The sequence below is a fragment of the Babylonia areolata genome, chromosome 34 (genome assembly GCF_041734735.1).
Source record: "Babylonia areolata isolate BAREFJ2019XMU chromosome 34, ASM4173473v1, whole genome shotgun sequence".
NCBI classification, from domain to species: Eukaryota; Metazoa; Mollusca; class Gastropoda; order Neogastropoda; family Buccinidae; genus Babylonia; species Babylonia areolata.
In genome coordinates, this window is record NC_134909.1 from 13079793 (window position 1) to 13095360 (window position 15568).

Here is a 15568-nt window from a genome sequence, read left to right on the forward strand (position 1 = left end):
AAGAAATATTGTCATAAATTGTGCATGATCCTCGCCTCACTCTGCTTCAACCCATATATATATATATAGAGAGAGAGAGATAGATAGATAGATAGATAGAGATAGATAGATACAGATATATATATATATATATATATATATATATATATATGATAGTCGTGTCCGACTATGACCATCAGAACAGCAGAGGAGGCAATTGCTGTTCCGACTATTTGGGCTAGAATCTGATTATAGTGTAGAGTGTCTTGCCCAAGTTACATCCCCACTCTCTCGGCCAGGAGGGTTTTAGGACAGTCAGTGTTGGGATGGTTCCCAAAGGCCAACTAGCCCACAAGGCTGCAACACTAAGAGCCAGTGCAATTTTGCCTCCTAGTTTGAGAGTCATAGTCTTTCACAAAAGACTAAGCTGTAAATGATTTCCCACTGACTGGAGAAACCATTGATAATACAGCTCTCACTTTGCTGCTGGCCCAAATGTAAAACGTATGTCAATCTGTAGATATATATATATATATATCTTGCTTACTAACCCAGGTCGTCTTCTGTGTTCGTGGGCTGCAGCTCCCACATTCACTCATACACACACACACACACATACAGACACAGAATACTCATGGATTTTGGCCGATGGTTTTTATTCCAATTCTTTTTTCTTCTTACCTCATATTTCACTTCTGTTGACACTATTTTTCCTTCTGCTCCTTTTCTTGGTCAACATTAAAAAAAAAATTTTTTTTTTTATAAAAAGGAAAGAAAAATAAAAAGAACAGAAAAGAAAATCATAAAGGGATAATATTCTTGCTAACAAATACTTTTTTGTTGTTTGTTTCTTCTGTTTGCTTGATGACAGCTGACCCCACGCTTGTCCTACTCCAACCCCGTCCCCCCACACCCTCCAACGTCTATAATGGGGACAGCTGACATTTCAACAAGCTCATTTCAACCTCAACAAGCTTTGTTCTCTCACAACTTTCCTTTGCACACCCACACAGGCACACACACACACTCACACAACGCATACACGAGGGCACACGCAAACACCCACACAAGACACACACACACACACACATGCACGGACACACATAGAGAAACAATACACACTATTCTCATCTCTAGACAACACTTTGCCATACCATCCTGACCTTCCACCCCCCCACGCAGCATACACTCACAAACATCACACACACAAACACACACACACGCACACACACATTGCCATGGGCATCCTCACTCTACATACACACACACAAACAACACACATGCACAAACACACACACAAATACAAATAACAACACAAACACACACAAACTGCCACAGGCATCCTCATTCCACACACATTCGACACAAACACACACAACATACTACACACAACATAAATGCGCACACGTTCCCTGTGTGGCTAACAGATGCGTCGCACAATTAAAAAAAAAAAAAAGAAAAGAAAAAAACCACCATTCACAGACAGTGGATGCCGACACACTGGCCAAGACAGCCGAGCAGAGGGAATATGATGGGTGGGTGGGTGAGGGTGCTGGAGGGGTCGGGGGTGGGGGGGGGGGGGCTGAGCCACCTCAAACTCCTGCAGGCAGATATCCCACCCGGTTGGAAGCTGGTCCTTCAATCCCCCCCCCCTCCCCCCTCTTTCTCTGTGTCAGGATCTGCTGACCCCCCCCTTCATCTTTTGATGACCACTATGTTGCACCTGAAACAACCAACAATGTGTTGCAGTTGTCATGTGTTGTGAAGAGGTATGATATAATGGGTCGTGTTGTTGTTGTTGTGTTGCACTGTGATGCTGTGGCGGTGTGGAGGAGGAATTTTTGTTTAATGTCCCGTCACACATATCGGTGATTGAAGACATTTTGTTAAAGTATTTATGAATACATCTCAGAATTATCGGTTAGAAGGGGTGGGAGATGTGGATGAATGGAGAGTTGGGGGAAACTGGGCAAATGAGGTTAAAAATGTCGGTGAAATTTGGAAGAAAAACATAACAAACAAAAAACAAAAACAAACAAACAAAAAAAAAACCCTCTAAATACAGTTACAGGAAATTACTTAAAGGACTTCGTAAAAGAGAAGTCGTTAAACTGACAAGCGAAACAACTGATAATGAATGCGGTGTGTTGTACTGTATTGTTGTTGCATTGTGTTGCCAGATGTTCCGTGTTGTAATGCGACGCATCACATTGTTGTGTTGTGCTGTGTTGTGTTTCTGTTGCATTGTGTTGTAGCGCACTGTGTTGTTGTTGCGCTGTAATGTAATGTGTCGTACCATGTTTGGTTGCGCTGCTTTGAATTCTAAATTACTGTAATGCATTGTGTCGTAATGGACCGCATGGTACTTCAATGCACTGTTTCGTTTTTTTGTTTTTCTATTGTATTGCATTGTATTCTATTGCACTGAAATCTATTCTATAGTATCCTATCATATTCTATTGCACTGAATTGTAATATATATATATTCTGTTGTGTTGAGTTCCACTGAGTTGCAGTGCACCTTAAACAGGTGGAGATGTTTTTCGCTCTCCCAGGTCAACACACGTGCAGACCTGCTAGTGCCTGAACCCTCATTCAAGTGGATACACACGCAGAAGATCAAACACGCACGTTAAAGAGCCTGTAATCCATTTCTGCAGATGGCAGCCTACATGGCAGGGTAACAACAGTAATACACTGTCAAACCCCACTTGTACATACAAGCGAATGTGGGAACTGCAGCCTACGAACGAAGAAGAAAGAGAAGGAGGAGGCGAAGAAGGAGGAGGAAAAGCAGAAGGAAGAAGAAAAAGAAGGAGAAGGTGGAGGAGGAGGAGAAGAAGAAGAAGGAGGAGGAGAAAAAGGAAAAAGAAGAAACAGAAGTAGCAGAAGAAGAAGAAGAAAACGACGGACAGACAAAGACAAAAGAGAAGAGAACTCTCACCCCAGGTTTCCACGTCCCTGCCAAGGCCCAGGGGTGATGCTGAGCGTCACCGCCTGTCCGTTCCGTATGGCTTTGACCCGAACCGGCCTCTGAAAAAATAATAAACAACAGCTCCAGTGTCAAGGAGGTGTGTCATCAAAGCATTCAGACCGATCCACGCACCCTGCACCACCACACGTCTGCTGTGTGAATGAAAAATGAAAAAAGAAAAAGATCAGATGCCTGACCCTTGGCACACACTGGGCGCACTCCTCAGGCCTCTCCAGAGCCTACCCAAGGTTTGTGTGAAACATTAACATAAAAAAGAAAAGAAAAAAAAGACCAAGCAAAGTAAATAAGTAAGTTAGTCAAACTGTATCAAACTACAGTCAAGAAAAAGATACACTGAAGCCAAATAACTGAAACAATAAAAAAAAAAAAAAAATAAAAAAAACCACTGGAGGGTTGTGATGATGGTCTCCATTCAAGTCTCTGGTGGGGACTGCTGACTAAATACTGAATCTGGCTCCAACAGTGTCAGTATCAGTAGCTCAAGGAGGTGTCACTGCATTCGGACAAATCCATATACGCTACTCCACATCTGCCAAGCAGATGCCTGACCAGCAGCGTAACCCAACACGCTTAGTCAGGCCTTGAGAAAAAAATAAAAATAAAAATAAAAAAGAATAAATAATTAAACAAATAGAGAAGTAAATGAATATCTAAATAAAAAAAAAAAGAAGAAAAAAAGATACTACTACTACTACTATTTGTAAATAAAAAAATAATGATAATAAATAAACAAATAAGCAAATAAATGTAAAACATACAGACATACACACACACACACACAGATGCATAACAGATATGCAACCAACATGCAGTTTCACATATATGAAAGCACAAACAAACACACATAAACGTGCATGAGCCCCCGACACACACACACACACACACACACACACATCTCCCAAATTACCCTGCACCCCAACTAAGCCATCATTGAGTGGGGAGGGTGGAGAGAAGATGCTGAGAGGGTTGGGAGTCCAGGAAGAGGGGGGGCAAGGCTAGTGGGCGGTGTTCCGTAACATCCCGAATCAGAAACGGGGCACTACTGAACGCCACCGAAGTGAGTGACTCGGCAGGCAGCAGGCAGTGCAGAGTCTCCTCCAGTGAGTAGCCTCCTGTGGACTGCCGGTGCTGCGACTGCAGCAAACAAAGGGTAGCAGGGGGGATTTGAGGGAGAGAGGTGATGGGGGGCTGGGGGAGGGGGAGCTCTCAGAATGAGCGGCGTGGGAGTCATGCTCCAGACGACTGAGCAGAAAAAAACAAGAGAAAAGCCTGGCAGAGATGTGTTTCTCAAATGCTAGTTAGGCAAACTAGCAGACAGGCACAGGTTGAGGCAAAGACAGAGACAAACAGACAAATATGCATACATACATACAAACACATAGACACAGATGTACAAACAACAAACACACACACACACGCACACACACACACACATTAAAAAAAACAAAAAACACACACACTAAACAAACAAACAACAACAACAAAAATGCAGTGTGTCCAACTGACAATCAGGACCACAAGAATTTCAAAAAGTGAACAGTATAAATGAACCTCATGAGATGTGAATCTCTGTCATCTATGACAGAATGACGATTTTATGGCAACACTCTTTCTTTCTTTTCTTTTTTTCTTCTTTTCCCTTCCTTCTTTTTCTCTTTCTTTCCATTCTTCCTTCCTTCCTTTCTCTTTATATTTATCTTCACGCTGAAGGCAGACAAACTGGCAGCCTGAGAGAATCTGGATTCCAAGCCAAAGTCCTCGCCATAAAGATTGGTGCAAGAGGGTTTGGGGGCGCATCTGCCTACAGCCTCATGAAGCAGTTGTCGATTTCTGGCAGAGAGAGGACATGGGCTCTCAAGCTAATGGCAGAAGCAGAAGAAAAGAGTTCCAGCTAGATCTGGTCAAGGAGGAATGAAAGTAAACTTCATAAGGATTAAACTACTAGGCGTACGATGGCTCAGTGCTTAAAACGTCTGCCAGAAAAGGTGACTCAGTTCTGAAGTGGTGACCAACCTGTTCTCACATGACACGCATGGAAGGTACGTTTCTTTTCTCCACCTCTCGGCAACAGTGGTCGAGGTTATTGCCAGTTGAGGCGATGCTCAGCAACTTTGCGCTGAGGAAAGAATCAAGTCTACTGTCTCACTACCAGTATGCAAGCGGGAATGCGAAAAAGAAACATGTCTGAGGTGGCACACAGCTCAACAGTATACGTACCCCGATGCTGTGCTGTACGATCTCTCCAATCTGATGGAGGGAGGCAAAGTTGGCCGACGACACAGACCCGAACTCCACCACTTCGTCCCCCACCTCCACACCCTGTTCCACACACACACACACACAATTAAATACACACACATACATACATACACACACATATACACACAATCACAAACACACACATACACTCATACATGCACAAACACATTTTCAAAACCAGACGGATAAAACGTTAAAGCATTATCATGTATTCAAATAAACATGTTACAAAAATGAATGGATTGATGTGGCGTGTGCGGAAGCAAAACACATTCACACACAAACGCACACATTTCCTGAATGATGATAATAAGGAAATCACTCAAAGTGAAAAGACATTAAATGAAAGAAAGAAAAGAAGCACATGCTCACACAAACATGCATTCACAAAGCCAGATGTACACATGGACAAGCATATATATACATGTGCATGGGTACACACACACACACACACACAAACGACAACAACAATATTCAAACATGAATGCAGGCACAAAGGCAAACAGACACACAAACAGTGCTTAGCAGGGTGCACACATTACCAAGCATGTGCACATCCACATTCGTATACACACACACAAAAAAAAACCAACAAAAAACAAAAACCAACAAAAACAACAAAAAACATTCAAATACGGACACAGACTTGTTAACAAATTTGATTCTGGATTCTGACTGATTTTACAGAAATTACACACACACACACAAACACACACACACACACACACACACAGAGGGAGTTAAAAATACAGATCTTCATTTTCTACTGTGTTCAGGTGCTAAAAGAAACTCACATGTTTAGTCTTGGACTATGCCTCCTTTCCTTCCTCTACACTTAAGACAACCACACCCTCTTCCTATAAGCCACCAAACACTTGTAGCTATGTACATGCGTATATGTGTGTGTGTGTGTGTGTGTGTGTGTGTGTGTGTGTGTGTGTGTGTGTGTGTGTGCACTTGCACACTTGTGTTGAGTATGCACGTTTGTGTGAGAGCACACAAGTTTGCCGAGCACAGCCCATTTTTATTCTTATTTCACTTCAATCATTTGCCTTTCACATATCTTTTACTTCATTATATTTTGATGCATATACTTTATTTACTTTCATTATTTCATTCCTTTTTTTTTCTTTACATGTTTTACATGAACCTGGCTCTCAACCCCTGACTAGCATGGGTTTATGTATGGGTAAGATATCTGCTCCCAAACATCTTTACATGTTATACATGAACCTGGCTCTCAACCCCTGACTAGCATGGGTTTATGTATGGGTAAGATATCTGCTCCCAAACATCTTTACATGTTATACATGAACCTGGCTCTTAACCCCTGACTAGCATGGGTTTATGTATGGGTAAGATATCTGCTCCCAGACATCTTTACATGTTATACATGAACCTGGCTCTCAACCTTTGACGCCTCCTGCAAAGTGACACTGACCCTGCCTTCACTCAGCCCCACGCCCAACTGCAGCATGGGGGTACCAGAGTGCCTGTATTATGCCCAACCAGTGCTTGGGCAAGGGCATCCAATCCTGATTCACCAAACTGGTTATCAAACCTCTCCAACAATCAAGAGACGGGAACACAACTCTTCACAAACTTCTGGGCAGTTCACTGACAAAGTTCAGGCACAGCTGTAGCATTTTTCAAGCACTTTTTTTTTGTTTTTGTCATTGTTGTTGTTGCTGTTGTGGGTTTTGTTTATGATCACACTGTTGATGTTTTCCAGTCTGAACCTGTTAAAATCAAACACAGAGTCCCACAGGGATCTGTTTTAGGCCCAGTGCTCTTCACACTGTAGAGTGCTTCTCTCGCTGAAATAATCAATCGCCATACTGTCAGTCATCATTCTCATGCTGACGACACTCAACTCCAGAAGAGTGATACCCCTGAAAAATTGTTGTCGCTCTTGCAAGAAACATCCAACTGCTTCCTGGACATTCAAAACTGGATGACTCTAAGTAAGTTACAACTGAACGTGGACAAAACTGAAGCAATGATCATAGGAACTAAACAAAAACTCTCTTCCATCACAACTGACACAATCAAACTTGGCAGCACATCTATCACTCTTTCCAGTTCAGTCAGGAACCTCCGCGTTGTCCTTGACAACAACACACTGTCCATGCAAAAATGTATCAGTCACACATGTCAATCATGCTACTGTCAATTGCAGTGCATCAGTTCCATTCAGAAATATCTGTCAACCAACGAATCATCTAGACTTGTCGTTTCTCTCATTCTCTCTCGCCTTGACCACTGTAACTCTCTATTGTCTGGTTTGCCTGCTTCATCCATTCAGTCCCTTCAGCGCATACAAAACTCTGCTGCCCGACTTGTCCACAGAAAGAAAAGATCTGAGCACATCCCTCCTCTTTTGCAACATCTCCATTGGCTCCCTGTCTCACAAAGAATAAAGTACAAGATCAGCACTCTACGTTTAAGTGTATTCACAAATCTGCACCCTCCTGTCTCTGTGGCTGCCTTCACCTGCACACTCCATCTAGCTCTCTACGATCAGCTTTGGATCCACTCTGTTGACGTATACCCAGATTCAAACACTCCACTGTTGGCCGCCATTCTTTCTCTGTCTCTGGACCTTGGAATTGAAATGAACTTTCTCTTTCGCTTCATCAAGTCTCTGCACAGCTCTTTCAAGTCAGGCCTTAAAACCCACCTCTTCCCAAGATAGCCTCCCTTCCCTGCCTCTTCCTTGTTTTCAGTTTCTCCAGTTTTAGAGTTATGCATGCGTGTGAATGACTGGTGCAAAAAGCACTTTGATTTGTCTCTGTACAAGATTCAGCGCTATATAAATATCATCATTATTATCAGAGATACAAAGTTTCATTCAATTACCACGAGGCCACTGAAACATCTAGCACTACCCATCCCACTTCTTTATACACGGTCACCTCCCACTTACCATGCCACCTTTGTCGTCTGAAACTGTCACTTAATCAACCACACACGGTCACTCACTCACACACCCACTCAGTCACTTGTGTCACACACTCCCTAAGTCACACACTCAGTGACTCACACACTCATACATAAACGCACACACACTAACTCACACACTCATACAATATATACACATACACATTCATGCATATATACACACACACACACCAGCTCACATACATGCATTCAATCACACACTCACTCACTCACACTCTGTACACATGTAATACACACACACACACACACTTTCACTCACACTCATACACACACACTCATTCGCACTCACACACACTCACTCACACACACATGCACACTCACTCACACAAACATGCACACTCACTCACTCACACACACAGAGGCACACTCATTCTCACACACACACACACACACACTCACACACACAGACACACACACTCACACACGCAAAAACACACACACTCTCTCTCTCTCTCTCTCACACACACACACACACACACACACACAGACTCACAGCATCAGCCGAGGGGGACCCCACATCCACCCGGTCAATCCTGGCGAAGGGCGTGGGGGCCTGAAGGGGAGGAGGGGAGGGGAGGGACGTGCCGGAACTGCTTTCACCTCCGGTGTCCATGGGAACGCCACCCCCTCCCGACTCTCTCTTCCGCCGGACCTCGGCATGGATATGGTTCAGCTCCTCCTCAATCTCCTTCATCACCAGCTTGTGATCCGTCTGCAGACCTGGCGTCCAGTACAAATCATGTGAGGTGTGCTTAGTGAGAGGCTTGTATGTCCGAACAGAATTCTTCTATGTTAGAAAATAAGAAATATCTTTATGCTTGTGCAATTCTGTTTTGACTGCAGGTGATATTTAATGTCAGTTTCAGTTTCAGTAGCTCAAGGAGGCGTCATTGCGTTCGGACAAAACCATATACGCTACACCACATCTGCCAAGCAGATGCCTGATTTAATGTCAGCGTGTGTGTGTCTGTGTGTGAGTGTGTGACTATAAGGGAGGGACATCTATATATATATATATATATATATATATATATATGTGTGTGTGTGTGTGTGTGTGTGTGTGTGTGTGTGTGTGTGTGTGTTCTATGAAATGCATTTTGTTTTAATCTAACTTCTAAGCCTTATTTACCTCAAAGCTTTTATAATCTGATTCATCTTTTAAGTGTGCTTTTTCATTCATATGACCACACTGGCTATTTTCCATTGTCAGATAGCAGTTGATGTGTTTTTTTAAGGCATGTTTATAGTCAACTGGATGATGTAAGGCGCTTTGAGCAGCATTGGTGCTGGATATCGCGCCATAGAAAAACTATGTATTATTATTATTATCATCATCATTATCTAAAGGCTATCAAGGGTTAAAAAAAAGTACAATAAAAACTAATCACTGCTTTTTTCACTGAAGGTTAAAAAAAAAAAAAAAGAACAATAAAAACTAAATCACTGCTTCAATCATTTCATTTTTTTTTTTTTTTAAATCTTGCAAATTTTAAAACATTCAAGTTTGATTAAAAATGTTCACTTCTTTCAAGAGGTCCATCAGCATCCACAAAGGGGCATCACGGAACAAAGACTTCTGAGAATCTGCCGTGTAAATTGTAATGTCTGTTTCTAATGTCATGCAGATCCCAACAGTCGATGAGCATGTGTTTCACAGTGAGAGGCTGATCACAGGGATTACATTGAGAGCCCTCCTCCCCTTTTAACAAGAGTGGCGTCTTCATCATTGAGAACAGCACAAGTTTGAAACAATAGCAAATCACACACTCACACACACACACACATACACACGTGCACATGCACACACACATGTGTGCACACATACACACAAACACAGTGTGTTAGGTCTACAGATATGTTGTCATCGTTATTGTTGAGAACGGCAGAAGTTTGAAATAATGGTGAGTCACAAACACATGCACATGTATTGATAGTGTAAACACATTACATACACACAGGAACACAAAATCAGCCAATCGCCAAAGGCTTAATAAGTTACTTAAGTGCTCACAGACACACACACACACACATACACACACACACACACAATCATGTTACTTGCCATTTTTTGCTCTGTGTGTGTGTATGTGTTTGTGTGTGTGTGTTTCTTGATGTTATATGTACCGAATACCTGACGTGTATATACATAATATATAAAAGCGGAATTCTTCGTTACACTTACAGTGGACTTTTTTGAGTTTTTTCTTTTACTAGTTTTAGTTCCAGGTTTGTTTTTTTATGAGTAAAGAAAAGTGAATGTTTTATAGATTCTATTCAATAATGTGTTTTAACTATTATACATGTAACATAAAAATTTGATTTATGGTGATTAATTTGGGGCTGGGTTTCTAATTCAAGAATAATGTTTCTTAAGGAATGTGTTACTGTTAGTTTACAATGTAACAGATCTCTATGACAAAATACTACAATGCTATGTTTTAAGAACTGAAGCTGCCATTCAACAATCCATACTGACACTGCTGTGGGTTTTTTTTATTTTATAAATAAATTGTTTGTATATATATATATAATGAATTTAACAAACACAACAAAAAACTGCAACTGTACAAATGGATGGTACTCACAGGCAATCTTGTGGCGTGCGTGTCGAACAGCGTAGACATCAATGTCAGCTCTGGGGTAGCCTTCTCCGTCGATCAGCGGACCATCCAGGCCCACGCCTTTTTGCTGAGTGAAACAATTTCCACACAAGAGACATGTTAAAAACCAACAACAATAATGACACTGGTCAGCTCTGGGCTGCCTTGGGCTTTTCAGGGTTACTTTGTAACTTTGTGCTGTCTTGGACTTCACAGTTACTTTGTAATGTGGAGTGGAGTGATGGCCTAGAGGTAACGCGTCCGCCTAGGAAGTGAGAGAATCTGAGCGTGCTGGTTCGAATCACGGCTCAACCGCCAATATTTTCTCCCCCTCCACGAGACCTTGAGTGGTGGTCTGGACGCTAGTCATTCGGATGAGACGATAAACTGAGATCCCATGTGCAGCATGCATTTAGCGCACGTAAAAGAACCCACGGCAACAAAAGGGTTGTTACTGGCAAAATTCTGTAGAAAAATCCACTGCGATATGAAAAACAAATTTAAAAAAAACAAAACAACTGCATGCAGGAAAAAAATAAAATAAAATAAAAAGGGTGGCGCTGTAGTGTAGCGACACACTCTCCCTGGGGAGAGCAGCCCGAATTTCACACAGAGAAATCTGTTGTGATAAAAAGAAATGCAAATACAAAAATGTGGGGCTGCCTAGGACTTAACAGTTACTTTGTAACTTGGGGCTGCCAAGGGCTTTACAGTTACTTTGTAACTTGGGGCTGCCAAGGGCTTTACAGTTACTTTGTAACTTGGGGCTGCCAAGGGCTTTACAGTTACTTTGTAACTTGGGGCTGCCAAGGGCTTTACAGTTACTTTGTAACTTGAGGCTGCCTAGGACTTAACAGTTACTTTGTAACTTGGGGCTGCCAAGGGCTTTACAGTTACTTTGTAACCTGGGGCTGCCAAGGGCTTTACAGTTACTTTGTAACTTGGGGCTGCCAAGGGCTTTACAGTTACTTTGTAACCTGGGGCTGCCTGGGGCTTTACGCTACAGTTACTTTGTAACTTGGGGCTGCCTTTGGGTTTTGCAAGGTTTCTTGGTGCTGAATGAAGAGAAAAGCATGGCAATTGTTACACAAGTTTTCAACACTAGGTCTTTCTGTTCATGCATGAGAAAACATTCAAATTTCAATCCATCTCCACCCCTGCCCTCGCTATATACACACAGAGATAGATACATGTACAAACAGAAAAGCTGATGGGCAGACAGACAAGACAATGTTGTGAAAGACTTTACAGGGCTGCAAACAGCATAATGTATACTTATATATACAGAGGAGGTGATCAGAGTGGTAAGCTTTTGACTATACATTATGATTATCATGTTCACAAACAGATACATAAAAAAACCGATAAATAGACAGACAGACATACAGATAAATAAAGAGGTACAGAAATAGGCAGATAAAGAGATAGGTAAGAGATAATTCACAGAAATGTGTTGGTTTGAGTTCATGTTTGTTACGTTAAACGTAAAGCACAATCACTTTTACAGATTTAGGACATGAATATTCATTAAATTATGCAACACAATAACTTGAGTAACAAAATTTAAGTTAATTAACATTAAACATACTAAGCACATTTACAAATGGAACATGAATATTCACTGATTTTAGAATATGGAACACAATCACATCAAAAACAGAATTAATGTTGAACAGGTAAGAAAACCCACATATTACACCCCCCCTTTCTCACACATACATGTCAGTACACGCTGACAAAAACCGCACGCCAGCCATGCTACATCATTATGAAGATGTCAGGTAAAAACCTCGTAGACAATAATTTTCAATAAAATACAACATACAATGAAAGAAGATATAACAGGATGCAACTTTTGAGGTCTGTAAAATGTAAACTCATATATATTTCTTTGTCTCAAGTACTCACGTCACATCAACCACATGTACAACATTGTCATTCAATTTTGTTTTTCAAGATAACTGTGCAGTGCAATAAGAATAACTTTATCAGTTTGCAAATAAAAATAATGTAGACCAATAAGAAAACATTTCCTTAAGTACAGCATGTTGAAAAATAAATAAATCAATCAAACAAATAACAAAACAAAATATAATATAATCTTCATAAATAAAAAAACAACAACAAAAGACATCAACTCACAAACACACCTGCTATATATACATATATATATTCTAGTATTTCTACGCCTGGATTCTAATAACAATAATTATTAAATGAATGCTCATACAGACAAACTTTGACTCATGACCAAGACAGACCAGATCATTCAGATGTACAGTATGGCAAGCAAATCAATGTGTCACTCTCACACACTGTTTAAGATGGCACAAGACTTGTCAGGTGTGTGGCTGCAATATTGCAAGAAGAAGTACGATGCACTTAACATTTTATTTTTATTTTATTTTATTTTATGATTTTTTTTTGATTTTTTTTTTTCAAATTAATTTTATCATTTTCTTTTTTTCTCAAGGCCTGACTAAGCGCACTGGGTTATGCTGCTGGTCAGGCATCTGCTTGGCAGATGTGGTGTAGCGTATCTGGATTCGTCCGAAAACGCAGTGACGCCTCCTTGAGCTACTGAAACTGATACTGAGCAGGAGGAGGATGGGGCCTGGGAATCACCTTCAGACTTTATCTATTCTGCAGTAAGTTTCAAACCCCAGTTCAAATATATTTAGAAGTTAAACTGATTCACAGAATACCAAGACAGGCTTTTTAGTTTTTTTGTGTGTGTACCACTAAGTTGTTTAACCAGTTTGTCTAAGGTGACGTTTTAATTTGAAAATGGAACAAGGTTCCATCAACTCAATTTCAAAATAAAATCATGATTCCACTGGGGTTGTTGTTGTTTTTTGTTGTTTTTTTCTCTTTTAATCTTTCAAACGTCATACCACTTTCTGTGCATTCCAAGGTGAAAAAAATGTTAAAATTCGTACTTTTTATCAAATGGCATCAAATTAAATTAAATTAAAAATATTGCTTAGAGCCCAGCCGACAAATGGCATCAAATAAAAATAACTAAATCAAACTATATGTGCACATAAGAAAGTTCTTTCTCGCTCTTCCAAATGACTTCAAATGATTTCAAAGAAAAAAAAATGTCAATATACTTAACCCCGCGTAACTCCACTGAGCTCTCTTCATAAGAACAAGCAGCCGAACTCAACTGAGCTTTCTTCATCAGAATAAGCAAAGGGAAAAACAAAACATCTGGGGAGGGGGAGGGAGAATGATAGTTTTTATAAAGACCAAGTCACAAGTGTGAAATTTACCGATTCTAACACATCACCCAGCTCTGCTATTTCACTTTCTATGTCGTCTTTTTTCTTCATCAACGTTTTCATATGTTCCGAGGCAGCCATTGTGGTGATTGTTTGTGCGCTAAGATAAATGAAAGTGATGTCCCTTGCCTCGCAAGCCAAGAACAGTCACTGGGGAGGCTAGGCCTATCTGTTACAGTTTCAGTTTCTCAAGGAGGCGTCACTGCGTTCGGACAAATCCATATACTCCACACCACATCAGCAATGCAGATCCTTGACCAGCAGCATAACCCAACGCTTAGTCAGGCCTGAGCGCATGCATATATTATTTGTTAACCTATCACAATGGATTTCTTCTACAGAATTTTGCCACGGCTGAGAGGACAACACTTTCGTTGCCAGGGGTTCTTTTTCAGTGCGTCAAATGCGTGCTTCACACGGGACCTCGGTTTATCGTCTCACCGTCTCGGTTATCGCCTCATGACCATACGTTCAGTTAACAATTTACCAGTCAAAGTTGGGAGAAAGCGCGAGAACGTTATTAAAACGAACGAATTAAAAACCAATAGAATGGACGGTCCTTTGTGTAGCTGCCCGCGTGATAGTTTGAGGCAAGCGTGTGGCGCGCGCGGCAGCCATTGTACTCCCCAACTTCAGTGAACGAGAAAGTCGAAAGTGCATCATGCTGTGTTGATAAGCACTGATATAAGGCCCTGCATCTCTCCCTTAATACAACCGGTTGGAAAGTTTGGATGCATTCGCATCATACATACTATCAAATCAGTCATCCAGCTACAAGCCCTTGAAGTTCAGTTCAGTTCACAGTTACTCGTGAGGAGGCCGCGCCCGTGGCACGGTCACAGCGTTCGGACAAATTCATATACGCTACACCACATTTGCAAAGCAGATGCCTGACCAGCAGCGTTTATTATAGTAGTCACTGGGCCTTCAGTGAAGGGAAAAAGGCCACATAAACAAATAAATGCCGGGATGTCATCAAGTTAATGAATAAATAATCAAAATAAACAAACGCCTAAATGAATCTGAAAATAAGATAACTGAAATAAAAGGAAAGTAAGTAAGCAAATAGATCAACAATAACAACAAAAAAAGAGAGTAAAATTAAATGTAGAAAAAAAGAAGAAGAAAGGTATACTGACCAAAAAATTACAGTTAAAAAAAACAACAAAGAAACAAACTGAAAAAGCAAGCAAGCAAGCGCACGCACACACACACACACACACACACACACACACACACACACACACACACACACACACACGCACGCACGCACACATTTCCATGTATCGCAGCTTCAAAGGCACACACATTGGCACGCACCGTGGCGCATACACACACACACACACACACACACACACACACACACACACACACACACACCGGCACACACACACGCACACACCTTCTCACACGCACGGAGCTCTCCTGACACACTGATGCGTAGTACACACGCGCGCGCGCTCGCGCGTGCACACTCACACACACACACA

At 41.3% G+C, this 15568-nt stretch overlaps 1 protein-coding gene across 1 annotated transcript; it reads right to left on the reverse strand.

Moving 5' to 3' along the window:
• Positions 1 to 622: 622 nt before the first annotated feature.
• LOC143277447 (26S proteasome non-ATPase regulatory subunit 9-like) lies at positions 623 to 14183 on the reverse strand. Its single transcript, XM_076582268.1, has 6 exons — positions 14070 to 14183; positions 10780 to 10882; positions 8688 to 8914; positions 5192 to 5293; positions 2924 to 3012; positions 623 to 1702 (listed from the first exon to the last, which is right to left on the reverse strand). The coding sequence occupies exons 1-6, from the start codon at positions 14157 to 14159 to the stop codon at positions 1675 to 1677; spliced, it is 639 nt and encodes a 212-aa protein (XP_076438383.1). The 5' UTR covers positions 14160 to 14183; the 3' UTR covers positions 623 to 1674.
• Positions 14184 to 15568: the final 1385 nt, after the last annotated feature.